Source organism: Triturus cristatus, chromosome 3_1, assembly GCF_964204655.1.
Source record: "Triturus cristatus chromosome 3_1, aTriCri1.1, whole genome shotgun sequence".
In the NCBI taxonomy this organism is placed as follows: domain Eukaryota; kingdom Metazoa; phylum Chordata; class Amphibia; order Caudata; family Salamandridae; genus Triturus; species Triturus cristatus.
In genome coordinates, this window is record NC_140583.1 from 368006429 (window position 1) to 368034333 (window position 27905).

The 27905-nt window shown below is 51.4% G+C and overlaps 1 protein-coding gene across 2 annotated transcripts in view; it reads left to right on the forward strand.

Annotated features, from left to right (window-relative positions):
* CCPG1 (cell cycle progression 1) overlaps positions 1 to 27905 on the forward strand; it is a 436684-nt gene that overhangs the window by 398167 nt on the left and 10612 nt on the right. For both annotated transcript variants that reach the window (XM_085644140.1, XM_085644141.1), the window contains exon 8: positions 17408 to 18747. In XM_085644140.1, the coding sequence (XP_085500266.1) occupies positions 17408 to 18747 (1340 nt within the window). The remainder of the gene's footprint in view (positions 1 to 17407; positions 18748 to 27905) is intronic.

The window sequence follows — 27905 nt, forward strand, 5'->3', positions numbered from 1 at the left end:
TGACCCCCCTCCCACCCACCCTGTTCTCTGTGTCGCTGACCCCCCTTCCACCCACCCTGTTCCCTGTGTCGCTGACCCCCCTCCCACCCACCCTGTTCCCTGTGTCGCTGAACCCCCTCCCACCCACCCTGTTCACTGTGTCGCTGACCCCCCTCCCACCCACCCTGTTCCCTGTGTCGCTGACCCCCCTCCCACCCACCCTGTTCCCTGTGTCGCTGACCCCCCCCACCCACCCTGTTCCCTGTGTCGCTGACCCCCCCCACCCACCCTGTTCCCTGTGTTGCTTACCCCCACCCACCCTGTTCCCTGTGTTGCTTACCCCCACCCACCCACCCTGTTCCCTGTGTTGCTTACCCCCACCCACCCACCCTGTTCCCTGTGTTGCTTACCCCCACCCACCCACCCTGTTCCCTGTGTTGCTTACCCCCACCCACCATGTTCCCTGTGTTGCTTACCCCCACCCACCCTGTTCTGCTTACCCCCACCCACCCACCCTGTTCTGCTTACCCCCACCCACCCACCCTGTTCTGCTTACCCCCACCCACCCACCCTGTTCTGCTTACCCCCACCCAGTTCCCTGTGTTGCTTACCCCCCACCCACCCAGTTCCCTGTGTTGCTTACCCCCCACCCACCCAGTTCCCTGTGTTGCTTACCCCCCACCCACCCAGTTCCCTGTGTTGCTTACCCCCCACCCACCCCGTTCCCTGTGTCGCTGACCCCCCACCCACCCTGTTCCCTGTGTCACTGACACCCCCTTCCGTCCACCCTGTTCCCTGTGTCACTGACACCCCCTCCCGTCCACCCTGTTCCCTGTGTCACTGACACCCCCTCCCGTCCACCCTGTTCCCTGTGTCACTGACACCCCTCCCTCCCACCCTGTTCCCTGTGTCGCTGACCCCCCTCCCTCCCACCCTGTGTCGCTGAACCAACCCACCCTGTTCCCTGTGTCGCTGCCCCCCCTCCCTCTGACCCACCCTGTTCCCTGTGTCGCTGACCCACCCTGTGTCGCTGACCCCCCACCCACCCTGTTCCCTGTGTCGCTGACCTCCCTACCCCCCCTGTTCTCTGTGTTGCTGACCCCCCTCCCTCCCTCCCACCCACCCTGTTCCCTGTGCCACTGAACCCCTCCCACCTACCCTGTTCCTGTGTCGCTGACCCCACCCACAATACCCTGTTCCCTGTGTCGCTGACCCCCCCCGACCACCCACCCACCCTGTTCCATGTGTCGCTGACCGCCCAACCACCCACCCTGTTCCCTGTGTCGCTGACCCCCCTTCCACCCACCCTGTTCCTTGTGTCGGTGACCCCCAGTCCACCCACCCTGTTCCCTGTGTCGCTGATCCTCCCTCCCTCCCACCCACCCTGTTCCCTGTGTGGCTGACCCCCCCCCCCCACCCACCCTGATCCCTGTGTGACTGCCCCCCCTCCCACCCACCCTGTTCCTTGTGTCGCTGACCCCCAGTCCACCCACCCTGTTCCCTCTGTCACTGACCCTCCCTCCCTCCCACCCTGTTCCCTGTGTGGCTGACCTCCCCCGACACACCCTGTTCCCTGTGTGGCTGCCCCCCCTCCCACCCACCCCGTTCCCTGTGTGGCTGCCCCCCTGTTCCCTGTGTGGCTGACCTCCCACCCACCCTGTTCCCTGTGTGGCTGACCCCCCCCCCTCCCATCCACCCTGTTCCCTGTGTGGCTGACCCCCCCCCTCCCACCCACCCACCCTGTTCCCTGTGTGGCTGGCTGTGCCTCCCACCCACCCTGTTCCCTGTGTTGCTGACCCTCCCTCCCACCCACCCTGTTCCCTGTGTAGCTGACCTCTCACCCACCCCATTCCCTGTGTGGCTGACCCCCCCTCCCACCCACCCTGTTCACTGTGTGGCTGACTGTGCCTCCCACCCACCCTGTTCGGCTGACCCCACACCCACCGTGTTCCCTGTGTGGCTGACCCCCCCACCAACCCCGTTCCCTGTGTGGCTGACCCCCCCACCAACCCCGTTCCCTGTGTGGCTATCCCCCCCCTCCCAACCACCCCATTCCCTGTGTAGCTGACCTCTCACCCACCCCGTTCCCTGTGTGGCTGACCCCCCCTCCCACCCACCCTGTTCCCTGTGTGGCTGACCCCCCCACCAACCCCGTTCCCTGTGTGGCTGACCCCCCCACCAACCCCGTTCCCTGTGTGGCTATCCCCCCCCTCCCAACCACCCCATTCCCTGTGTAGCTGACCTCTCACCCACCCCGTTCCCTGTGTGGCTGACCCCCCCTCCCACCCACCCTGTTCCCTGTGTGGCTGACCCACCCACCCTGTTCCCTGTGTGGCTGACTGTGCCTCCCACCCACCCTGTTCGGCTGACCCCCCACCCACCCTGTTCCCTGCGTGGCTGACCCCCCCACCCCGTTCCCTTTGTGGCTGATGCACCTCCCACCCACCCCGTTCCCTGTGTGGCTGACGCACCTCCCACCCACCCCGTTCCGTGTCGCTGACCCCCCTCCCACCGACCCCCCCCACCCCGTTCCCAGTGTGGCTGACCCACCACCCACCCACCCCGTTCCCTGTCGCTGACCTGCCTCCCACCAACCCCATTCCGTGTCGCTGACCCTGACGTTCCCTGTGTCGCTAACCCCCCTCCCACCAACCCCCCACCCCGTTCCCAGTGTTGCTGACCCCCCTCCCACCCACCCCGTTCCTTGTGTCGCTGAGCCCCCACCCACCCCGCACCCACCCAGTTCCCTGTGTCACTGACCGTTCCCACCCACCCCGTTCCCTTTGTTGCTGACTAATAGCGTTCCCTGTGTTGCTGACCGTATCACCCACTCACCCTGTTCGGCTGACCGTTCCCACTCACCACGTTCCCTGTGTTGCTGACCGTTCCCACCCACCCACCCCATTTCGTGTTGCTGACCGTTCCCACCCCGTTCCCTGTGTTGCTGACCGTAACCCACCCACCCACCCCGTTCCCTGTGTTGCTGACCGTTCCCACCCGCCCACCCCGTTCCCTGTGTTGCTGACCGTTCCCACCCACCCACCCCGTTCCCTGTGTTGCTGACCGTTCCCACCCACCCACCCCGTTCCCTGTGTTGCTGACCGTAAACCAACCACCCACCCCGTTCCCTGTGTTGCTGTCCCCACCCACCACGTTCCGTGTGTTGCTGACCCCACCCACACCCCGTTCCCTGTGTTGCTGAAGCCCACCCACCCCGGTTAATGTGTTGCTGACTCCACCCACCCACCCCTGTTCCCTGTGTTGCTGACAGTACCCACCCACTCCTGTTCCCTGTGTTGCTGAACCCAACCACCCCCCAATTCCCTGTGTTGCTGAAACCCCATCCCCCCCAATTCTGTGTTGCTGAACCCACCCACCCCCCCAATTCCCTGTGTTGTTGAACCCACCCACCCCAATTCCCTGTGTTGTTGACCCCCCCCCATTCCCTGTGTTGCTGACATACAAACAATAAATTAGACACCAGTACGTGCACAAGAGGAGGTGACACTACTGGACACTTACATAAATTAAAAAGCCATTGTAGACCAGAAACATCAACTTGGAGAATTTTATAGTAGACAAGTACTAAATTAACAAAGTATTTTGTCACTACTTACTAATGATATACATATATAGCTGATAAAGGATTTTGAAAAAATAGATACATAGAGCAGGGTAGACTGTCTAAATTAAGGCCTGACGAATGAACCAAAATGAACTAGACTGAGACAGTAGCTAGGGACAAATATAGGGCCGTGCTTAGCAACATGTGCGGAGGTAAGACACCTGGCCCAGATTGACTAACGGCTGAGTTCTAGAAGTGTGCATGAATGTTGGACCCGGCCTCGTGGCGTGGTCCCGAACCCTCCTACCCGACCCGACGGGGGCAGCCCCCACCCTTCGGGGTCCCGCCGGATTGTACTTTGCCGCCCGCGCCAGCCTATGCGACCCGGCTCGCCCCGGCATCAGCCCCAGCGAAGCCCCGACATCGAGGCACCAAGATCCGGCCAGGGGGTACCAAGTGGCCACTCCACCGATCCCGGAGGAGGGGAGTTTCGATGGGACCCCCAACCGTCCCTCAACGCCTGGGTTCAATCGCCCTCCGGCCCTCCTGGGCGCTGGCGCCTCTCCCGCTGGGTGTCTGGCCTCTCCCATCTCGGCCCCTCCGCCCCCCCAGGCGCAAGGGTCCGGACATCAAAGGGGTCCAGACCTATATCTGGGGCAGCCTCCCGCCAGGACGGCAGTTGTATCCTGGAGTCAAGAGCCCTGCTGATCGGATCGCGGCTGACCCTACGGAGAAAGACTCATTACTTGGAACTTGGACCTCTGAGCCCTGCTGACTGCGTCGCGGCTCCCCCCTCTGGCTGAGAAGAAGACCCTCCCGAACCATCGGAGCCCTGCTGACCTCGTCGCGGCTCGACCTCGCAGAGAGAAACTATCGGAGCCCTGCTGACTTCGTCGCGGCTCGACCTCGCAGAGAGAAACCATCGGAGCCCTGCTGACTTCGTCGCGGCTCGACCTCGCATGGAGAGAAACCATCGGAGCCCTGCTGACTTCGTCGCGGCTCGACCTCACCGCAGCAATCCCCCTGAACCGTACGGAACCCCCCGGCTCGAGGATTGAGAGCTAGGCGCAGGGTGTCCAGTACCAGGCTAAGGCCGAGACTGTCCCGCTACCCCATCCCAAACAGACTTTGAGACTCTTTTGGATCTCTCGATCCACCTGTAAATATTGCCACAGAAATCTGCCTTGCTTACCGATAAAAACCGTATAAGAATTGATACCCTGGTTGTGTCCCTTTGTGGTGGTGGGGTTGCTTGGCTGTTACGAACCTAGGAGGAGGACCTCACCCAGGAGGCTTCTCAGCGGCGCTCGCCTACGGAACGGTGATCCTCGGGGTGGTCAGTCCGATACCCTCGGGCACCCGGAGGGCACCCTTCTAACATTGCTGGCCAGCGGTGCGATCCGAACCCGACGCAGTTCGTACAGCGAGTAACTCACCCACTACCTACCTAGACACAGGATAACCATGAACGACCAGCAGACCACCCCAACCGCGGAGTTCCGACAAGAACGGTTGGAGGAATATACACATAAGGAACTAAAACAGTTTTGTAAAGACAAAGGCATCGCGACCACCGGATTAAACACAAAAGAGGACCTGCAGAAAGCCCTAAAGACCTGGGTAGAATCCGAAGCGGCCTCCCCCCAAACCGAAGAAAACCCGGTGCCAAACGTACCCCGGCAACCAACCGCAGCCCCGGCAGAGGGGAGAACAACAAGCACGGAGACCGGCCTCTCCCCGGAGGAGATACGAGAACGGGAGAGGGCCAGGAACCACGAGTTAGAGCTCGCCCGGCTCCGCGTGGACGGCGAACTCCTAGCCGAAAAGAAGTTGGCCCTAGAGCAACTGCGGTTGCAAGAAGAAATAGAGGAGAAAAAGCGGCACCGAGAACTGGAAGAGAGGAGGCTAACCCTCGAGCATGAGCGGGGGCTTAAGGAACTCGAAATCAAGTCCAGAAATGGAGAGACCGGCACCCCCGGAAACTGAGACACTCCCCCGCCGGTCGAGGCGAAAGTACATATCCCCAAGGATGTCGTCAAAGAGTACTACAAGAACGACGACATCCAACAATGGTTTAAGGCCTACGAGGTAGCCATGACCGCCCATCGGGTGCCCCGGAAGGATTGGGGTGCCGGCCTATGGGGACGGTTCCTCAGCGAAGGCAGGGACACCCTGCTGCAGCTCCCCGACGCAGTGATGACCTCCTATGACCATATGAAGGAGGCCCTGCTCACCCGCTATGGGCTCACCCCAGAGATGTACCGCCAATGCTTCCGGGACTGCAAGAAGCTCCCCGGTACCACCTGGGTGGAATACGTAGACTTTTTTAGCAGAGCCCTGGAAGGTTGGATCAAGGGCAGCAAGGTCACCTCCTACGAAAAACTGTTCGACCTCATTGTATGGGAGCACCTCTCCAACAACTGCTTCATCGAGCTGAGACAGCACCTCCTCGACAGCAAGCTGTCCGAGCCGCGGAAGCTCGCCGCCGAGGCCGATCGATGGGTAAACACCCGGGTCATAGAAACTCGATGGGGGAGTACCAACGGAACCCCACGGGGCCCCCCCGCCAGCGGGGTGGAAGAGGAGGAGGATCGAACAGGAACAGAGACTTTCCAGCGGGGCCACCCCGGAGTCCTCCCCGGGGACCGCCCTCCAACCGCACGTCCCCGTCCCTCGCCCGAAGAGGGGCACCTCCAGCCCGACCAGGGCCTCGACCAACGGTAACGTGCTACAACTGCCAACAACCCGGGCACTATGCCAGTGACCCTACCTGCCCCGTGAACCGACGGGCGGGGGCCACCGGGCCACCCCCCCCGCCAGTTGGCGGCCGCTGCCCTGGGGGAAGGGGGAGAAGAGGAAGAAAACTACGACGCCGGGCCAACCGAGTGGGAACCCGCCGCCATGACATTAGTCTGCCTGGGCAGTCGGGAGATGGTACCCCGGGCTTCCATCCCGAGCAACACCCAGAAGTACCAACAGTGGGTCACCATTAATGGACGCCGGGCCGAAGCCCTCCGAGACACCGGAGCCAGCGTGACAGCCGTCCGCTGCCACTTGGTGACCCCCGAACAGATCTTGCCTAACGTACTGTGCCCCGTCCGGTCGGCAGACAACACTGAGAGCTTGTGCCAGATGGCCCGGATTCCCTTCGAGTGGGGGGGAGTGTCGGGCATGCTGAAGGTCACCGTCCGCGACAACGCCCCCGTGGACTGCCTCCTCGGGAACGACCTGGAAAGTTCCCCCTGGGCCCACGTTGAGCGCCGAGAGCATCTGGGGATGCTGGGACTGCCCGAATGGGTCTGCGCAACCGCCCGGGCCATCCAACCAAGCGTCGAGGCTCCCCCCGAAGAGCAGGAATGGCCCGAACCACCAGCCCCCTCCGTCGAAGAAGAAGCCGACACCGAGGTCGGGCCGCCAGAACTCGCCCCGGACGAGGTCGCCGCGCTCGGCGTCCTCCCCGAACTCGCTCAATGGCGCCAAGAAGGTGGCCCCACACGGGAGCAGTTCCGCCAAGAACAAAAGACCTGCCCCTCCCTCGAAGGGACCCGACAGCAAGCAGCCGCCCAAGCCGCCGGAGAACAGGCGGGGAACCACTGGGTCTATTGGGACAACGACCTCCTCTACAGCGAGCAGAAGACCGCGGAATTGGGGGCCAGCCGCGTACTGGTGGTCCCCCTCAGGTTCCGGGACTTCCTACTCAATCTGGCGCATGATGTGCCCCTCGCCGGGCACCTGGGGCAGGACAAAACATACAGCCGCCTGGTGACCCACTACTACTGGCCCCGAATGCGGAAGGACGTGGACAATCATTGCCGGACCTGCCCGACCTGCCAAGCCAGCGGGAAGAGCGGGGGAAGGGTCAAAGCCCCTCTCCAGCCCTTCCCCGTAGTCAACACCCCGTTCGAGCGAGTGGGGATCGACATCGTGGGGCCCCTGGACCCCCGAACCTCCCAGGGGCATCGCTTCATCCTCGTCCTGGTCGACCATGCCACACGATACCCCGAGGCCATCCCTCTCCGGACAGTGACGGCCCCCGTGGTGGGCCGGGCCTTGATGGGAATCTTCTCCCGAGTAGGATTCCCCCGGGAGGTTGTGAGCGCCCGAGGCACCAACTTTATCTCGAAGTATATGCGGTCCCTGTGGCAACAATGCGGGGTCACCTACAAATTCACCACCCCATACCACCCCCAGGGGAACGGTCTAGTCGAACGATTCAACCGAACATTGAAAGGGATGATCAAAGGCCTGGAGGAGCCCCTGAGACGCAAGTGGGACGTCCTGCTGCCCTGCCTCCTGTTTGCCTATCGGGAGGTCCCGCAAAAATCCCTGGGGTTCAGCCCCTTCGAACTCTTGTACGGACACCCTGTCCGAGGCCCTCTCAGCCTGGTCAAAGAAGACTCGGAGACCACCATCCAAGATGCTCCCCCGGACGTCTACCGGTACCTCCTGACTCTGCGAAACCAAACACGGAAATTCCGGGAACTGGCCGAAGCCAACCTCGAGGCCAGCTAGGAAGAGATGAAACGCTGGTATGACCAGAACGCCTCCTCCATCGAGTTCGAGCCTGGCCAGCAGGTCTGGGTCATGTCGCCCGTCGACCCCTGTGCCCTCCAAGACAAGTGGACCGGGCCCTTCAAGGTGGTCGAGAAGAAAAGCCCCGTCACCTACCTGGTCGACCTGGAATCCCCCAGGAACCCTCTCCGGGTCCTCCACACCAACAGACTCAAACCACACTTTGCCCAAACCGAACTTAGTCTGTTGATGGCTACGGACGATGGGGCCGAGGACGACTCCGAGCCCCTACCCGACCTCCTGAAAACCTCCGAAAAGGACGGCTCCGTGGAAGGAGTCATCCTATCTGCTACCCTGACTCCCGATCAGCGCCGAGACTGTCAAGGACTGCTGCACCGCTTCGCTGCTCTCTTCTCCCTCACTCCCGGAGTCACCCGATGGTGCATCCACGACGTCGACACCGGGGACAGCTCCCCTGTGCGACACCGAGCCTACCGGGTCCCCGAGCGAGTGCGGGCCTGCATCCACGCGGAAGTCACCAAGATGTTGGCCCTGGGGGTCATCGAGCCCTCCGACAGCCCCTGGGCCAGCCCGGTGGTCCTGGTGCCGAAAGCTGCCGCCCCCGGCACCACCCCAGAGCTCCGGTTTTGTGTGGACTATCGGGGATTGAATGCCGTCACCAAAACCGATGCCCATCCCATTTCTCGGGCAGATGAGCTGATCGACCGCCATGGGGCAGCCTGCTACCTTAGCACCTTCGATCTCACCGCCGGATACTGGCAGATCGGGCTCACCCCCAGCGCCTAGGAGCGTTCCGCTTTCTCCACCCCCGATGGCCATTACCACTTCTGCGTGATGCCCTTCGGCATGAAAAATGCCCCGGCGACCTTCCAGAGGCTAGTAAATAAGGTACTGACCGGCCTAGAGGCGTTCAGCGCCGCCTACCTAGACGATATTGCGGTGTTCAGCAGCCACTGGGCCGAGCACCTGAGGCACCTCGGGGAGGTCCTGACCGCCCTCCAAAGGGCCGGACTTACCATAAAAGCCAGCAAGTGTCAGATAGGCCAAGGGTCAGTGACCTATCTGGGACATCAAGTGGGGAGCGGCCATGTGGCTCCCCTCCAGCCCAAGATCGACGCCATCGTGGCCTGGGAGCCGCCAACCACTCAAACAGCCGTGAGGGCCTTCCTGGGACTCACGTGCTATTACCGGCGGTTCATCCAGAACTATGGAAGCATTGTGGGCCCCCTCACGGAGCTCACCTCAAAGAAGCAGCCCAAGAAGGTGCACTGGACGCCCCGCTGTCAGGCGGCCTTCGAAACCCTCAAGACGGCCATGTGTACCGCTCCCGTGCTGCAGGCCCCCGACTACAGCAAGGAGTTTGTGGTGCAGACGGATGCCTCAGAGTACGGAATCGGGGCCGTCTTGTCCCAGGTAAACCCTGAGGGGGTTGACCAGCCGGTGGCCTTCATCAGCCGGCGCCTGCTGCCCAGGGAGCAGAGATGGAGCACCATCGAACGGGAGGCCTTCGCCGTGGTGTGGGCCCTCAAGAAGCTCCGGCCCTACCTCTTTGGCACCCACTTTCGGGTCCAAACCGACCACCGACCTTTGCGGTGGTTGATGCAGATGAGAGGCGAGAACCCGAAATTGTTGCGATGGTCTATCTCTCTGCAGGGGATGGACTTCACTGTAGACCATCGGCCCGGCAACGACCACGCCAACGCAGACGGCCTGTCCCGCTTCTTCCGCCTCGGCGAGGAGAACCCCCAAGACGATGGGTGATTCTCCCTGCCTTCAGCTGGGGGGGGACGCCTGTTGGACCCGGCCTCGTGGCGTGGTCCCGAACCCTCCTACCCGACCCGACGGGGGCAGCCTCCACCCTTCAGGGTCCCGCCGGATTGTACTTTGCCGCCCGCGCCAGCCTACGTGACCCGGCTCGCTCCGGCATCAGCCCCAGCGAAGCCCCGACATCGAGGCACCAAGATCCGGCCAGGGGATACCAAGTGGCCACTCCACCGATCCCGGAGGAGGGGAGTTTCGATGGGACCCCCAACCGTCCCTCAACGCCTGGGTTCAATCGCCCTCCGGCCCTCCTGGGCGCTGGCGCCTCTCCCGCTGGGTGTCTGGCCTCTCCCATCTCGGCCCCTCCGCCCCCCCAGGCGCAAGGGTCCGGACATCAAAGGGGTCCAGACCTATATCTGGGGCAGCCTCCCGCCAGGACGGCAGTTGTATCCTGGAGTCAAGAGCCCTGCTGATCGGATCACGGCTGACCCTACGGAGAAAGACTCATTACTTGGAACTTGGACCTCTGAGCCCTGCTGACTGCGTCGCGGCTCCCCCCTCTGGCTGAGAAGAAGACCCTCCCGAACCATCGGAGCCCTGCTGACCTCGTCGCTGCTCGACCTCGCAGAGAGAAACCATCGGAGCCCTGCTGACTTCGTCGCGGCTCGACCTCGCAGAGAGAAACCATCGGAGCCCTGCTGACTTCGTCGCGGCTCGACCTCACCGCAGCAATCCCCCTGAACCGTACGGAATCCCCCGGCTCGAGGATTGAGAGCTAGGCGCAGGGTGTCCAGTACCAGGCTAAGACCGAGACTGTCCCGCTACCCCATCCCAAACAGACTTTGAGACTCTTGGATCTCTCGATCCACCTGTAAATATTGCCACAGAAATCTGCCTTGCTTACCGATAAAAACCGTATAAGAATTGATACCCTGGTTGTGTCCCTTTGTGGTGGTGGGGTTGCTTGGCTGTTACGAACCTAGGAGGAGGACCTCACCCAGGAGGCTTCTCAGCGGCGCTCGGCTACTCGCCTACGGAACGGTGATCCTCGGGGTGGTCAGTCCGAGACCCTCGGGCACCCGGAGGGCGCCCTTCTAACAATGAACATGCTAACAGAAAACTTTGTTGAGGTATGAGAGGAAGTATTAAACGGAGCAAACTCCCAGATTGGGTGCAAGAAGCAACAATGATAGTGAAGTATGGCAAAGACCCAACACACTATCAATCTTATAGGCCATTGTCAATAATTAATACCAGTATCAAAATAATTTGCAAGAATATAGCGAGCAGGCTGATGAAAGTTGTTCCACAACTAGTCTATTCTAAGCATTAAGTGTTTATCTGGCACGAGCACCCACGTCAAACATTGGTTGCAAACTAAATGAGGAATACATGATGGTGTGACTTGATAGAGAAATAGTTTTCGATATAGTAGGATGGGACTTCCTGTTTAAAGTCCTGAAAGCTTATGGTCTGGGCATTCCACTCCTGAAATGGATTCTGTTTCTGTACTTTCATGTTTTGGACAGGGACCAGACAAATAGATTTTTTCTCAGCAAATTAGACCTCAGAGTGTGACACCAGATAAGGGTGCCCACTGTTGGTGCTACTCTTAGCCTTGGGAATCTAGTAACCCTGGACGTAGTTCGCGAAGTGCTACTTCGCGAAGCTACGCAAAGTGCAGTTCGCACTACGCGAGCTACGCGTAGCACTTCGCGAACTGCGTAGTACCTTGTTCGCACTGTGCCAGATGTCGTTTTCAATGATTGCACAGTGCGGACAAGCAACCGGCACTGTGCAATCATTGAAAATGGCATCTTGCACAGTGCGAGCTGTAGTTTTCTGCTGCTCGAGTAGATTTTTACTCGAGCGGCAGCTTTCTCAACGCGAACTGGTAGTTACTCATCGCGAGAGGTCGCGAGCATACGCGACCATTCGCAATGCGAACCCTGACCTCCTCGCGTTGGGAATCTCGCCGGGAGGTTTATTTTCCATGCTCGCGAACAAGAAGTCTCGCCGGGATGTCATATTGCTTGCTCGCGGTCGCCAACTTGACGTTGAGGACCGCGAGCAAGCAAAAAATTACCGCAGCACTACGCTATGCGTGTTCGCACTGTGCTACGTGCAGTTCGCGTAGTGCGAAGTAGCGCGAACTTCGCAAACTACGCGAGCGTAGCGTAGTGCTTTGCCCAGGCTTAGAATCTAGCCACTGGTGTGCATACTTCACCCAGAGTTAAAAGATTGGGGGGTTAAAGTAGGTGACATGACACATGGTCTCTTTGTATGAAGATTATCCATTAGTATACTTGTTGCACCTGGAAGAGTCTGTTCCACACCTCATGACTCTACAATAAAAAGAGAGGGACCCCTTATGCAGACACAAGGGAATAGGGTACTCACAACAAGTGAAAGATAATTTCCCTTGCTACCTCCACAAATAGAAAATACTCCACTCACTCTATCGCCACTCACATACAAACTGTAGTACAACCAGACTAATCAAGCCCATATAGTGTAGAAATATAATCCAAAACTAAAATTATCAAAAAGGTATTTACTATAAAAAAGAATAATTTTGAATATTGTCTAAAAAGATTTATAAAACCATCTCATGACAAGTAGAGATGTTCCAAGAAGTATCAGGACTAAAAAGAGACTGGTCAGTCAATACTTTACACTGGTCAAATTTTCACCTATTTCCACATGGATCACTTGCTGGGTGAACAGAAAGACCAACCTGACCTGGGGATGTCTTGGAAACCCAGAGCTCTAGTATACTTGGGCATTCATTTGCAACACATAAAAAGCGAAAACATACAATATAGATAAAGGCATAAAGTGATCAATTGATTTTTGTCTCAAGCTCCTCATGTCACTCCTGAAGAGGGTGGTGTTTATAACAATGGTGATACTATTCTGTTTATTTGTATTCAAGGGAACAATGAAACTGCTATCTAGATCTGATAGAGACATCTAACAGCAGATTCCTTACCTTAGAATATCCAAGGTGTCAGGCTGCATCAGGAAGACTTTTGCTCGAGCAATACCATTGTGTGCTGGTAGGTGGCATCAGTTGGCTATGCGTGGCGTCGTCTGTGCCACCTATATAGACTTCACCTTGGCGCGTTGACGCCAGTTATTTTACTTGTGCGCCAGCTAGCACAGATCTGTGAAGAGAGCTACCCTCTGTCACTTTTTGACAGGCTTTTTTCGACGTTTTGGTACAGATTTTTGGTGTGAAGGTTCTTCCCTCAATATCGAATTAGACTTCTGGATTCAAACTGTGGGGCGTCTGCCATCGTGCTATGTCGGTGAAGGATCCACACTTAATTTGTCTCCGGTGCCAGTAGCGCGACCACGACTCTAAGTCGTGCTCCGACTGCTACGCCGTGGCTCTGAGGGAGTGGTCCCTAAAGCTGCTTGTTATGGTGTTTAACTCCACGCCGTTTGCCCCGGAGGCCTCATTTCTGATCCTGGTCGAGAGGAAGGTTCAGGCACCGCTCAGGAAGTCCAAACTCCTCCTCCTCCCACTTGAAGTTCTCGGGTTGTTCAGGGAAGAAATACAAGAAGTCGGAGCATGCTTCATTGTCGGCTGACATGATGGATGAGTCTTGACACTGGGCCTCGTTCTGCGGAACCTGCACCTGGGTCTGCTCCGCTCTTCCCTACCTTTCCAGGCGTTGGAGTGATCCCTGCCCAGCTTAAAGAATTCTATGACACCATTTGCCTCATATTTGGGCGACCTGACCCTCCTGGCATGCCTTTGGGCCCCGGAGGCTCAGAGGGGGTTCTGTGTTCCGCGTTGACGGCTCTGTCCCAATCGCCGATACCCCCCAATGGATCCAATGGTGGATCCGCACCGGTGCCGGTCGTTCCCCTGCGACTTTCCCCAGCCCCCACGCTGAGACTCCAGACGCTTTCGGCACCACCAACCCCATTCTCATCCCTGACGACCTGGAGCCAGAGCGGCGCCTATCGATGACGATTTTGCCACTGACGCCACTCATGGGTCCTAGGTCGATTCATGTATTTGGAGGGGCTAGGAATGGAGGAAGATGAGAAATTGAGTGAGGCTAGTAGACTGGATACCTCCCCAGAGTCTGGCCTGCTTTCTCCTACTACTGTGGCTATGTAGGTGAGAGCTACATTTGATATGGTGGTGAGAAGGGCAGACATCTTGACAGAGGTCCTGCAGCCAGGTGTCTCCTCCTTTTAACCCATCCTGCCTTTCAATGAGCCTAGACTGATGTCCTCCTGGGAACCAAGTCCAAGCCCATCGCCCTGGACAAGACAACCCAAAATTCCTCACCAACCTTCCTACCTCCGAGAGCTTGGTGTTCCAGGCCTCTACCTCAAAAGCCACGTTCTCTTCTGCACCCCCGGACAGGGAATCCAAGAGGCTGGATAGTTGGGGCAAGAAGATTTTTTCTTTCACCAGCCTTGCCCACTCCTTGTGGTAAACAGTTGCGCAAGTGCTGCCACAGGTCCCAGAGCAGACTCGGGCATTCTCTCCCAAGCAGTATCAGATGGGAGAGATGCTTAAAAGTTCACCATTTGTTGTAGGCGTGACACCACCAACTCTCTGAGCAGAGCAATGTCATTGACGGTGGCTGTTCACCGCCATACCTGGCTCAGAACTTCTGGCTTTTCTGGGGATGTCCAGGCTTCCCTTATGGACGTGCCCATTGATGGCACCCGTCTCTTTGGAGACCAGACAGACATGGCCCTGTAGTGCTTTTAGGACTCGCGGGCTACAGTCAAGACTTTGAGCCTTTCGATGAACAAGCGCCCCCTGTCTGCTTTCCGCCTCTTTCGTGGCTGTTGAAGGGGCTTTCAGCCGTGCCAGCCATATCCCACCCAAGTTCAGCAAACTCTGTGCGGCTGTGTGCGTGGCTCCTGTGGGTCAGACAGCCAGAGGTTTAGTCAGTATACTCCTCCCCTGCAGCCTCTAAACCTTTCTAGTCCGGCCCTTCAGGATAATGGGCGGCCGGTTGGTGGAAGGATCAGCCATCACCTCCACCACTGACAAAACATCACATCGGACAAATATGTTCTTCACATAGTCCGAAGGGGCTAATCCCTCGCCTTCGAGGCTACCCCAGCCGCCATGCCTCCGACTGGTTGACGGAGGACCACCTGAACTTGCTTCAGGAGAAAGTCAGAACTCTGTTGGCCAAGGGAACGATGGAGAGGATTCCTGCGCCAGAAATAGGCTGTGATTGCTATTACCGCTACTTTCTGGTCCCGAAAAAGGACCAGGGCCTTCGTCCTATTCTAGGACTGTGAGCCCTCAACTACTTCTTCAAAAAGGAAAAATTTGAAATGCTCACTCTGGCTCAGGTCTTGTCTTGCCCTACACCCCGGAGACTGAATGGTAGCGCTGGACTTGCAGGGCGCCAGTTTTCACATACCGTCCTGCCTGCTCATCGGCCCTAACTACGATTCACAGTAGGCCATGAGCACTTTCAGTTGCTCTCCTTTGGCCTTACCAGTGCCCTTCGGGTGTTTACCATGGTGATGGTGGGTGCAGATCATCTGCACAAATCAGGGGTGTCAGTCTTTCCCCTCTCTCGATGACTGGCTGTGAAAGGCAAGTTTGCCCCAGAAGGCCCTCAGTCTGTATAGCCAGACTGAGAATAAAATGGACAACACTTAAACTAATCTATGAGCAAGAGGAGCTTACTGTGCTAGATGTAGAAGTCTCGTATTCAATATTTACCACAATAGTTTTGCAACAAAACTAATAGAGAACATTTATTAGCTGGAAGCCACAGACAGATCTCTTTAAATAGGATGTTCTGTCACCACGTGAAAAGGGGCCTGAAGTCCCATAACTAGTGTGTTTGATGCGACAAATGTGGGACAGACCGATGAAAATAGTCTTTCACTGTTAACAGTGGGTGCCTAACTATGGGCCCGCCACGGTTTGCGGCATTAAGTTAAAATGTAAATGTGCCAGACTTTATAAAGGTAATTGCATCAAGATGAACGACTCCTTTCAATGGTGATACGTTCTTACACCAAGAGCGGTTTTGTGTTAGATCAGACCAGTTCCGGTTATTTGCCACGATGGGGAGTGCTGCAAAACAGTGTCTGGAAATGATTCCAGTGTAGGTCGCTATGAGAGTTATACAGATTAATTGATGTTGGTAGACCCATAATATTACTGGACACAGCCATCTGTAAGAAACGCATAATGAAAGTGTTAGGAATAAAAGCTAGACGAGAAAAAGGTTTAGGAATACAATTTACAGACACTAAATGGTTAAAGTGGTGACGATCAGTGTTGGATTATGATACTCAATTCAAATTCAAGCATAGATCATTGCTTACCGCCAGAGTTGTAACCAGGATTTATCTGACTAGCCATAAGCACAGTGGTTAGTACAGATTCTATATATATGGTCTGATTCGTTTTTGGGAGATAATAACACATTTGTGGAATAGTGATCGGAGAGGGGGTAAGTTGCACACCACAACACTGTTTATTAGGATTACACTAATAACTGAAAAAATTGGTACAAGATAGTTGAACCCTCCCAACGGTTGGCTAAGGACATGTAGTCATACTCTGGCTACAAAACACAGGTTAGCCCTAAGTTGCCAGAGTATGCCCAGACGTGGGTCCGTAGCTAAAAAAGTTCACCCTAAGTTGGCCGGGTATGCCCAGACATGTGCCCCCTAGCTAAAAAAAAAAGTTTGCCCTAAATTGACAGGGTATGCCTAGATGTTGGTCCCTTGCTAAAAAACAAGGTCAAGACTGATTTGCATATGGCTGGGTCTGAACTGGGGTGGCAAAGTGAGCTAAAGAATGATGATGGATTCAACCCAGATCTGTGAGTGTCAAACACGTTTCAACGCTCCGTCCATCATCTCCTTGTGTTTACAAAACACAGGTGCCTCATATGAGAAATGGGTGTGAGATATAATTGAATGGCTGTTGGTGAAAGAACTGAGAATGTAACTGGTACACATGGATTTTGAAGTGTCTGATGACGTAGTGAAATGGAAGGAGCTGCATCAAAAACTGACTGCAAGAGATAATAAGGACGAGACAAATGATAGCTGAGGATAGAACTATTTATGTAAAAGTAAAGGGCGGGAAAGTAGAGAGAATGGGGTGAGGAATAAGAGAGATGAATAACAGACTATAAAACAAAATAGTCATCGATCTGCATTAATCGATTTTTCTCAATAAAATGTAAAGAACAATAGACTACTACTCAGTAGTAGTATTATGTTGTCTGTTTCAATAAAGAGGAAGTGGAGAATATAAGATTCTAATGAAGGCGATTTAAAGGGGATTTGAATGAAAATACATTGGCAACATCTGAAGAAGTGGGAATACTGCAGAGCGCTGAATGACATAATTTAACATGCATAGTGAAATTTGTACATTAAAAATATTTGTTATACGATTGTTAAATGTGGGGTGAGAAGGGGAGTACTCCCTGGCAATTAACATACAAGTGTAAATTACACCAGTGAACTCTCAATAAATGTAATTATCAGCTTGCAATTTTGTGAGTTAAATCTTACATTTTCCTTGTTTTGTTCATTGAATTTTAGGTAGAAAGTGAGAAACATGTAACCTGTTTGAAAGTACATGAAGATGAGAAGTTATCATTTCCAGACCTTAAGAAAAACCAAGCTGCTAATAATATGGATTTAAGGCAATCACTAGAGAAGGGAGAAAATGTTTTTGATACAAAGAAACTGCTAAAACCAGTGATAACTTTGAGGAATGAAGACACACATGTTGAATCTATTCTTACAGAAAATCAGAAGCTGAAAGAACAACTAGAAGGAGAAAAGCTATTTAGTCATTCAGTTCTGAGACAGAAGGAGACCCTCATAACAGAGACACATTTGTTAAAAAGAGAGTTGGACAAAGAAAGATCAAATATACAAGCCATGAAAGATGAACTTAATGAATATAGTTACATGCAGTCTTTGAGGAACAAAGACTATCTAAAATCATTGAAGGACGACCAAGAGATGGAAACTATGCAAAAACGATTAAAGGAACTTGAGAAAAAGCTCACCTTTGAGCAACAACGCTCTGATTTATGGGAAAGGTTGTACATTGAAGCTAGAGAGAACAAAGGAAAAAGAGAAAACACCAAGAGCAAAAAGAAGTCCAAACATTCCTTTTTTGGTTCTGTTAAGGATACTTTTGATGCTATGAAGAACTCCACAAAGGAATTTGTGAGACACCACAAAGAAAAGATTAAACAGGCTAAACAAGCAGTTAAAGAGAAACTGAAGAAATTCTCAGATTCAGTGAAATCTACTTTCAGGCACTTTAAGGACTCTACCAAAGTTATGTTTGATGGACACCAGAATAAAAGAAAAGATGACACTAATAAAGAAAAGACTGCAAATGCAAAACCGGATTTTAGGGAGTTCCAAGCCTACCATCATACTGATGAGTCCAAATTTTCAGATGAAAGTTCAGAGACCACGAAAACTCAATCGAAAGGTTCAGGACATAAACACTCTAAGAAATGTAACCATGATCAGGAATGTGAGAAAAGACCACACTTAAACCCTCAAGGCTGCTCTGGTGTTTTTGAATGCGCACACCAGGAGTCTATTAGTTTTTTCAACAAGGTTTTTGATCCGATCAAAGTAGATGAATTTACATATTTGGTGCAAAGTTATCTGCAGCAGGAAGTGGCAGACTTCCATCATTGGACAGAGCTCGAGAAATTTATCAAACGATTTTTCAATAATGGCCTGTTCATACATGATCGAATGCTGTTTACTGATTTTGTCAATGATTTGCAACAGTACCTTGGGGATATTAAAGAGTACCAGAGGTCCAGAGTTGGAATATTTGAAGATCTAGATGAATATGTTTTTAGCTACTTCTTTGGTGAGACTTACTCTGCACCATATGGACCCAGGTTGGTTTCTAACTGATTTTTACAAATCGAGCTGTTTATACAATGAATCCTAGTTCTGTTTAAGATCTGTGAATACTGTACATTTGAATTGATGTTATAGAATGGAGTGGGATGTTTTCTTTTCCGAATGCTTATGAGTGAGGGTGTTGTGCATGTGTTCAGTGGCCAAACTTAAACTAATGAATGCTATGGTAGTTTCCAAGAATTAGAGGAACTGAAATTGGACAGTTTTAGTTGCCCCTTCCATCACAGCACCCTAAAGCCTACCAAATACATGCTTCTTCCTGTTCTTATGTGAAAATATGACAGTTACCATTCTAAACTTTTTTAGTCACACACAAGCACACTAATGCCCACAGTTCCTTCTTCTTGTTTTTTGTTGAGGGACAGTGCCACTCTGTTAGTAACACTTACTAAAAAGAATATTAGTTGAAAGGACGCTATGGTTATTATCCAAAGCCTAGAAAGACAAAAGATTGATCTGTTATCCTTAGTTATGCAATCATAACTTTAATTGCCTCATTGCAATGTCTCGTAATCCCAGACATTTTCCAAATAACATTATTACTATTTCTATGATGTAAGTTAGGATGTGTTCTTTGTAGAGAACCAGAACACCTTTAACTAAAGATGTGTTCATGAACGTTTACTGTTTTGTAATGAACCTTTTGTATTTATGTGAATAAGATCCAGAGTGTATGACTTGTAACAGTGTCCTTTGCTCAGTTGTTTTCAGGCCAGCAGTACCTACACTGTGTGAACTGTAGCCCTGTGTGGCAGACACTGGATAAAAGACAACACCATACCCCCTGGCTAGGACCCTAGGTCCTGGCCATGACCTATTTAAACATCAATTTCCCAGAAACGGGTTGAGCAGCTTCACATGTTTAGTTCAGACTGGAGATAGATTTTCCAATCAGGACAAAACTTTGTAGGGGCCAAGTGTCTGCATGTCTCAAAAGAGTATGTCTGTTTGATTTATTTTATAGGTAATCTTTGCCCCTGATCACATAAAAAGTGCTAAAGTGTACATCCTATTTGGCACACAATCCGCATTGCAAAATACTCACTTATTTGGTTGTTGTTGGTCCATTCAAAAACTTCAAAATCTCAAAATATATTCATTATCTGGATTCCCAGTTCTGGACCCAAAATTAAAATCTCAAACTAGTCACCTGATTGGTGAGAGGAGGCTCGTCATGTTTGAAGAGCTACCCTTTGAGATCTGCTAATGAGTGTGAAAGGTATAGTAGGCACCAGGTCGCCAAGGTCTGACACTGGTATGTATCAGAGGACAATGTATAAGGGGTGCATTAAAAGATTTAGGTTATAAAATAAATACACCTTTTTTGGATCACAATCTTTGTGAAATCAATTAGAGAGAAATACAACTTTGCAAATGCTCATGAAAAGTTGAGCCTTTACTAAAAAGGCAAGACAGGAGAGCCGCATCAACAGTGAGATCAAGTGCAACTGTAGTTTTGTAGAGACTAGCAGTGGAAATATTTTCTCGGCACTGTGCATAATTTGAAATTGATAAACACTGAATTTTCACACACCGATATGCTCTCCTGAATACATATACAAAGAGTGAAGCACAGCTACACTTAAACGTTGAGAATTCTACTGCCTCGTCCATCCTCATCATACTACGTTCACTTAGCCTCCAAGGAACCAACCCACCCCTGTGGTAAGAGAGAGACTCACTCCCTGCTAATGTAGTAATGCCTTGTACTATTGCACCCTTGTGACGATAAGTCCATAAGACAGTCCGTAATTGTCTATGGTACTGCACCCTTGCAGCATGCTGTTCAATAAGTGCTCCTGCAGCTTCTGGCGTGTGCTCCTGAGTCCTAAAATGCAACTTTTGAGGAGAGAAGATTGCATTGTCAAACTTAACTGGTGGAAATGGGGGTCACTTTCACTTGGTCTCCCTCCTTCGTCCTTTAGCTATCTAACCAAAAATACCTTTCTATTTCAAAGTTGCTCTTCTGCTGACATCACAGATGACTTACAATTTGACTTCATGGACTGATTTCAAGGTAAGCATCGCTGATGACTTCATGGATTGCATTGAAAAAAGACTAAGTCTGTTACCTATTCCCACCCACCCCCACATCCCTAATAGTGAAGACACCAATTTAGTGTAGAGTACCTTTCTCGCTCTGAAGGACATTCCCTCAGTTTTGAGATCATTGCCGATGTTGAGTGGAGACAGACCCTCCAGCAAGAGGCCAACTGAAGGACTGAGGTGTCCACTCAACCTCTTGAGGGGTATGTGAAACCTTCTTCAGCTAGACATGGAGGCATGTTAAATCCTTAACGAACTTCCAGACAAATAGTAGAGTGGTCAGAGTGGTACATGCTGGTAATGCAGACTTTGGGCAGTGAAAATTCTAGAGTTACGTGGTATCTGCTTATCATGAGAACCAGATTAAAAGGATAAGATAAAACTAAACAAAGATCTGTGAAAAAAAAACATATTGAAATGAACACAAAACATTACAAACACTAACCATGTTGAAAAATTATATTTTCCTGGCAGAAAAGCAGCTCCTAACAAAGGAGATATTGTGGGAAACCAACTTAAGAAATAGCAAAATTAAAGAGGAAGATGTTGAATAAACTTGAAAAACGGGAAGAAGTGTCTTAAAATTGGATCGAAACCAGACTACATTTCAAGGTCTCAACAACCACATTAATAAATAAATAAACTAAGAAAGCTATGATGAAGTGCTGCATTGTGTGATTGTTCTTCCAATATACATCAACATTTTTGAAGGTGTAGATCCTTTTTATTGCTCTTTGGAGGGCCCTGTGCTTTTAAGTCTCCTGTAACTGCATTGGTCATCTTTAAGGTTAAAGTACAACCCCATTTTGAGAATTTATGAATGCATTAAATTCACCTGGTGCCAAGAGTATACAGAGTAGAAGTATGTGTAGGCCAGAGATGGTACAAACTAGTGAAAGGCCCATAGCATCATTCTGAGTGACTGCCATATGAACACTAAGAGTGTATTTGGAAAAGATGCAGGTTGCATGAATGAGTGGTAAATGCCTATGTGTTTTCTGTGCAAATTAAGTGTATGAATTGTAGCAGTGCTTGAAGAGGCTGCATGGCCACAAGGTCTGGATGTGAGGAAAATATTGGTGCCAGCAATATCCTTAGTCAATTTATGGCTAGCAGCATTGTATCCGCAGACCTCACCTTTGGTATGTACGTAGAGCACATGGTTGTCTGTCCCATATGTATCTGTATAATATATTAACTTTTATGTTATTTCCCTCTATTTTGTATTGTTATCTTGTGATATTACTGGTTTCATCCACAAACAGTACTACAGCTGGCACCTTGTGCATTGCCTGCTGCTCATAAACCAAATATAGGTACCAGCCTATTCCAGTAGGCTAGCCTTGCCTATCCTTTCTCCTAAATGCGTTTGCAGCTGCTTAAAAAATCCACTGTCCACACTAGCCATTAAGGTGTTCGAAAAGGAAACTGCTCTTGTCTTAACATTTACTGCTTACCAGAACTGTTCATCTCAATGCCTAAAAGATCCATAGTGCACCATTACCATTTCCGCTTTAAGAAAGTCACAAATGTATGTATGTATTCTTAGAAGTGGCCCATCGTAAGAGGCCCCAAGTTAGAGATCTGCGTACTGGTACTGACAGCTGGTAAATTGACAATGTCTGAGTGCGCAAAAAGAGTGCAAGATAGTGACAGCACGCAGGGATATGTGTGGCTCTGCTCCTTTGGGGCGGAGTGGACCTGGCCCAAAGCCACATGGGGCCATCTGGCAGCATGCAGGAGCATTACTGAGAGCTTTCTGGATCCAGTCTAATGTTTGGAGAATATTTGACAGGTGAGGAATCTGCGGTTACATAGAGCATCCACCAGAAAGAGCATTACCAAAGTTAAGTAACTTATTTATCTTTCTTTTATGCCCCAAACCATTTCCATCTTGCCTTCAGCACAGACATACTGTATACTTGTTATTTTGTTATTTTGTGCTAATCACTCGCCTTGAGGCGGAAAGCCGGGGCTCTTAGCGCTCGCTTGCGCTGCTATCTTTCTGTGTTATTTTTAATTGAGATGAATTGCACAGATACTTTTGCCACTACGAACGCTGCCTTCAGCATCTAAAAATTGTAAGAACTGATCCATTTTAAAAAATTGTATATATCTTAAATAGCCCGTTTTTATCTTTGTTCTTACCTGGGGTGAGATTACTTCCCTCCAGGCAGCAGTCAAACAGGACAGCGCAGCTCAGCTGTGAGTGACGCTGGGCACCCCCCCCCCACCCACCGGAGCCGCCATCTTGGGAAGGGAAGGGAGACGGTGCAGTCCATCGTCCCTCCTACCCTCCTCACTCACCAATGGATAAAAACATCTGCTCCGCACGTCCGCGCAGCGGGCGGGCGCAGCGGGCGCGCCGGCGGCGCGCCAAAGGCAAGCCCGTCTGCGCCCGTCCGCGCTGCAGGACGGGCTGGACCCTGGGTCCCCAGGCATTGACGCGCCTTCCTCCCGGGGGGACCTATATGGCACCCTTTTGTCCCTTAGACCCCCTGCGCTCTGCTGCCATCATCAGCTCAGACCCGAGGTATTGTGTCGCGCCCACCTGTGTCCCTCGTGCAACGTTCCTTTTGCCGGTCCTACTCAGGCCCGCACTTATTCAATCTCTTCTTTGCCGGCCAGTCATACCTCCCAATCCAAACAGGGATTTTTGATCAATGCGCGCTCATTGATCAAACATGGGATTGAATTTCACGATTTTGTTAGTTCAAGGAACCCTGACTGGATCTTTGTTACAGAAACGTGGGCTACTGAGTCTTCTGGCCATGATCTGCTTCTGGCCATTCCTGAAGGATACACTTTTCTAAGGTTAGACAGAGAACGCTGTAGAGGGGGTGGAATAGCCATTCTTTTTAAATCTACTTTCACATGTACCATAAAACCCTTATCGATCTCTACGGATCCTTTTGAGGCGCTATACTTTTGTATTGTGCATACCCCGGTGAGCTCCTTTTCTGGCATACTACTTTATAGGCCCCCTGGGTCTAGAGCTAATTTTTGCTCAGAACTTTTTAGAATTTTGGAACCTTATTTTGGTAGACCCCATCTCACTATTCTGGGCGACATTAATTTTCACCTAGAGGATGTTACTTCGAAAGAGACCTGCTCTCTGCTTAATTCTCTGGAGGCATGTGACTTTGTACAACGAGTTCTCCACCCGACTCATAAGGCGGGGCATATCCTTGACGGGATCTTTTCCAACGACCCTAGATTAGGGGTTGGGACACCGGTCCCGATCACCTGGTCTGACCATTTAGCAGTCCCGCTGTTTCTAGACATTCCCTGCCCCGTTGCCATTGTGGGCTCTGGTAAAAAACAATTCAAAAGGAGCTTCAAAAATTTTACTAAGGAGGCTGTAGCCCCTTTTATTCTCAATGCCCATATTTCAACTCAGCGGAAGGTGGATGAGTCGGCCCAAGAACTTGCTGATGCCATCACCAGAGCCGCTGACGAACTAGCTCCTCCTTCCCTGAAAGCTGCAGCTAGACAGAAGCCAACTGCCCCCTGGTTTTCCGTCGATCTGAGGCTTCTCAGACAAACTTGCAGACAGAAGGAACGTAGGTGGCGTAAATCCTGGGATCTCAAGGATAGAGAAGGCTATAAGAGCCTACTACGTGAGTACAAAAAGAGAGTCATTAAGGAAAAACAGGATTATTTTTCCAATTTAACCTGTTCTTTAACATCCTCCAAAGAGCTTTTCAAAATAGTGGACTCTTTGTGCTCTCTCCAGGCCCCCGATCCTGTAGTAGCTTCCCAGGAGCTATGCAATGATATATCAGACTTTTTCTACAAAAAGATAGATGATATCTACATAGCTCTAAAGTCGCAGGGGAACTCGCTTAATGCCGAGGATTTCTCCCAAATTAAACATCTGGAAGCTTGGACTAAAGAATCCTCTCACTCCCTTGATCATTTCCCTGCCCTTTCGCTAGAGGATCTTAATAGCCTGTTGGACAAAACTAAATCGTCATCTCCACTCGATCCAGTTCCTCTGAAAGTACTGAAGAACTGCAGAGAGATCATTCTTCCTTCGATGCTGGAAGTCATGAATGGAGCATTGGAACAGGGCATCTTCCCGTCACTTTGGAAGAAAGCCATCGTGAAGCCGCTGCTGAAAAAGACCACCTTGGACCCTGGAGTACTGAAGAACTTTAGACCCATCTCTCTGCTGCCGGCCCCTGCTAAGATGTTGGAGACCCATTTGAATTTCCATCTTTCAAACTTCCTCGATACCTCTGGTTTCTTGGACGGGTCCCAACATGGCTTTAGAAAGCTGCATAGCACGGAGTCTGCTTTGACGAAAGTCATGGACAACATCCGCAGAAAAGTGGATTTGGGTCTAACCACCGTACTGGTGCTGCTGGATCTTTCAGCAGCATTTGACACCCTGTCTCCCCTTACTTTAACAACTAGGTTAAGGGAGGCAGGGGTAGAAGGACCGGCACTCAGTCTCCTGAGCTCCTTTCTTCAACAACGAGAGCAGCGTGTCATGCTAGGTGAATACCTCTCCCCCGCTAAGTCTTTGCAATGTGGGGTGCCACAGGGGTCGGCATTGAGTCCGACCCTGTTTAACATCTACGTGGCCCCACTTGCAAGACTAGTAAGATCTCAGGGGATGGAGGTAGTGTCGTATGCCGACGACACGCAGATTATGGTATCCCTGACTCACTCTGTGGGTGAAACCGCTTCTAACTTTAGGGCCTGCATGCAACCTGTTGCAGAGTGGATGATTGCCAACTCCCTAAAGTTGAACAGGGACAAGACAGAGGTCCTGGTCTTTGGCAAGGACCAGGGCATATGGTCAGATGATTGGTGGCCTCCTTCTTTAGGTAGCTGCCCAACACCAACACAATCTGCCAGGAACCTAGGCGTCATCTTCGACACCCAGCTCTCCATGGAGCTTCAGGTCAACAGAACGGTGGCTACCTGTTGGGGAGTCATCAAGACCTTGAAAAGAATCGTACACTACTTGTCCCCTCAGGCACGGAAACAGGTGGTGATCGCCCTTGTTGGCTCAAGGCTTGATTACTGCAACTCAGTGTACGCCGGGGCCAACAAGGGCCTGCTTCAGCGTTTGCAGGTCATACAAAACGCGGCAGCGCGGTTTGCTCTCGCTTTGCCCTAGCTGGCCTCGATGATCTTAGCGAGGAAGAACCTCCACTGGCTCCCCATCCCCTCAAGGATCACTTTTAAACTCCTCTGCCTTACATATAAGGCTTTAACTGCAGGCCCGGCTGATGCCCTTGGATCACTTCTCTCTAGATACGTTCAGAGTAGATGTCTCCGATCCAGTGAGCTTAATCAACTGGTAATTCCCAGAGCCAAGAAGGCTAGATGGGGGAGCAAAGCTTTTTCCATACTGGCTCCTCTGATGTGGAATTCACTCCCCCTGGAAAACAAAACACTGCCCTCCCTTGACCTCTTTAGGAAGTCATTGAAAACTTGGCTCTTTATCAATGCTTACCAGTAGGCTCTGTTTCTTTTCGCTCACAGTCTTTATTTGGATTAGGCGCCTTGACGCCCATTGGGCATAGCTGCGCAATATAAATAATGTTTCATTCATTCATTCATTCAAAATAATGAGCAACAACTTCGTCAGCAACTCACCCTCGATCTGTTATCTTGACACCGTAGCTGAAAGCATTAGGGCATTTTCACAGTGAGTCCTGGGGTCCATGCAGACTGGGGATGAATATTTAATTATTTCAGTCAAGGAAAAGCAGTGTCAGGATGTTCAAAATACATCACAAAAGTGTGATGTATGTGTCCTCGATTTTCGGTAACAGTGAATGGAGTTGTTACCAGGTTTTAGCAGACCAGTTATGTATGCTCCTTGGTGACCTCCACACACATGGCAAGTGTCCATCTAAGGTCCATATGCTGGGAAAGAGGGATAGGGGATCAGACCCATGTCAGATTTCCCCAGTGTCAATTTATGATAAATGTTAATAAAAAGTAATCTAAATGAATAATTTGCAGTGTGATTATCGTCATCATGAAAGCATTGCATATATCTGGCCCTTTTGGATGTCTGTTGGACACCTCCAATATATGGGGAATGCCCGGCAGGCATTCCTAATGGCGGAACGCTGTGAAAAGGGTACTAGTGAACATGCATAGTTCACCCGTAATGTGTGAGAGTTGTCGACAGTCTGCCTGCCCCTTATGTATGCTGACTATTGTGAGGGACAGTGACTGCTACGGTGTTGATGGGCTCCCACATAGTTCTGTATAGATTCTCTCCTGTTTCTGTGCATTGGCATCCTTTAAAAATCACAAAATTTGGAAATGCAGTCTTAGCTTTTGGTATTGCCTGCTTATCCAGTATTGGGGTATATTTCATAGATTCACATGCCTGAATCATTCCCAGTCGTCGAGATGGGAGTCCCACGGTACCATAATCAAAGAGTATTTAAATAAGGCTGTAGGCTATAATGACCATAGGCCATGTCTAACATAGCCTATCTATATCCTTTCAAAAAAGTATTAAATGTTGAATGCAGCCAATCAGCTGCTAGCACCCTCTAGAACCTTCCCAGCAGAGGCAGTTTTCCACAGATTTTCACTGCACGTCGTGAAAAGTCTCCCTGAGTTCTACTCAGTTTTTCTTCTACCTTCTAGGTTTTTCTTCTGAAAAATTTATTTTCATCATGTCTGATAAGAAAGGACTCTGTTGAGCCTGCAAGACCTGTGGCAAGAAGGGAGTCCATGTTGATGATCTTCACAAGGACTGCATTTATTGCCTCCACCCAGCCATGAGGTAAAACAGTGCAAAATCTGTCGCACTTTCTCATCTAAAACTTCAAGAGATAGAGTGGAGGCTGCTTTTGTGGCTGCAGTCCACTAAGCACTGTAAGCCATTGGAGGAGGACAGTGATGGCTCATCCAAGCCTTCAAGAGAGCAAGATCTCAAGAAAAAGACTCTGAAGAGGGCAGGAAACACCACAAACCCTCTCCAGAAAGCTAGTGCTCAAAACAGGAGAAACATTCTAATGTCTCCTCTGAGCTTTCGTCTTCTGTTTCCTCTACTCCTGTGAGGAAAGAAAAGAAGCACCGTAGAGCCTCCTCATCGGATCCGGGG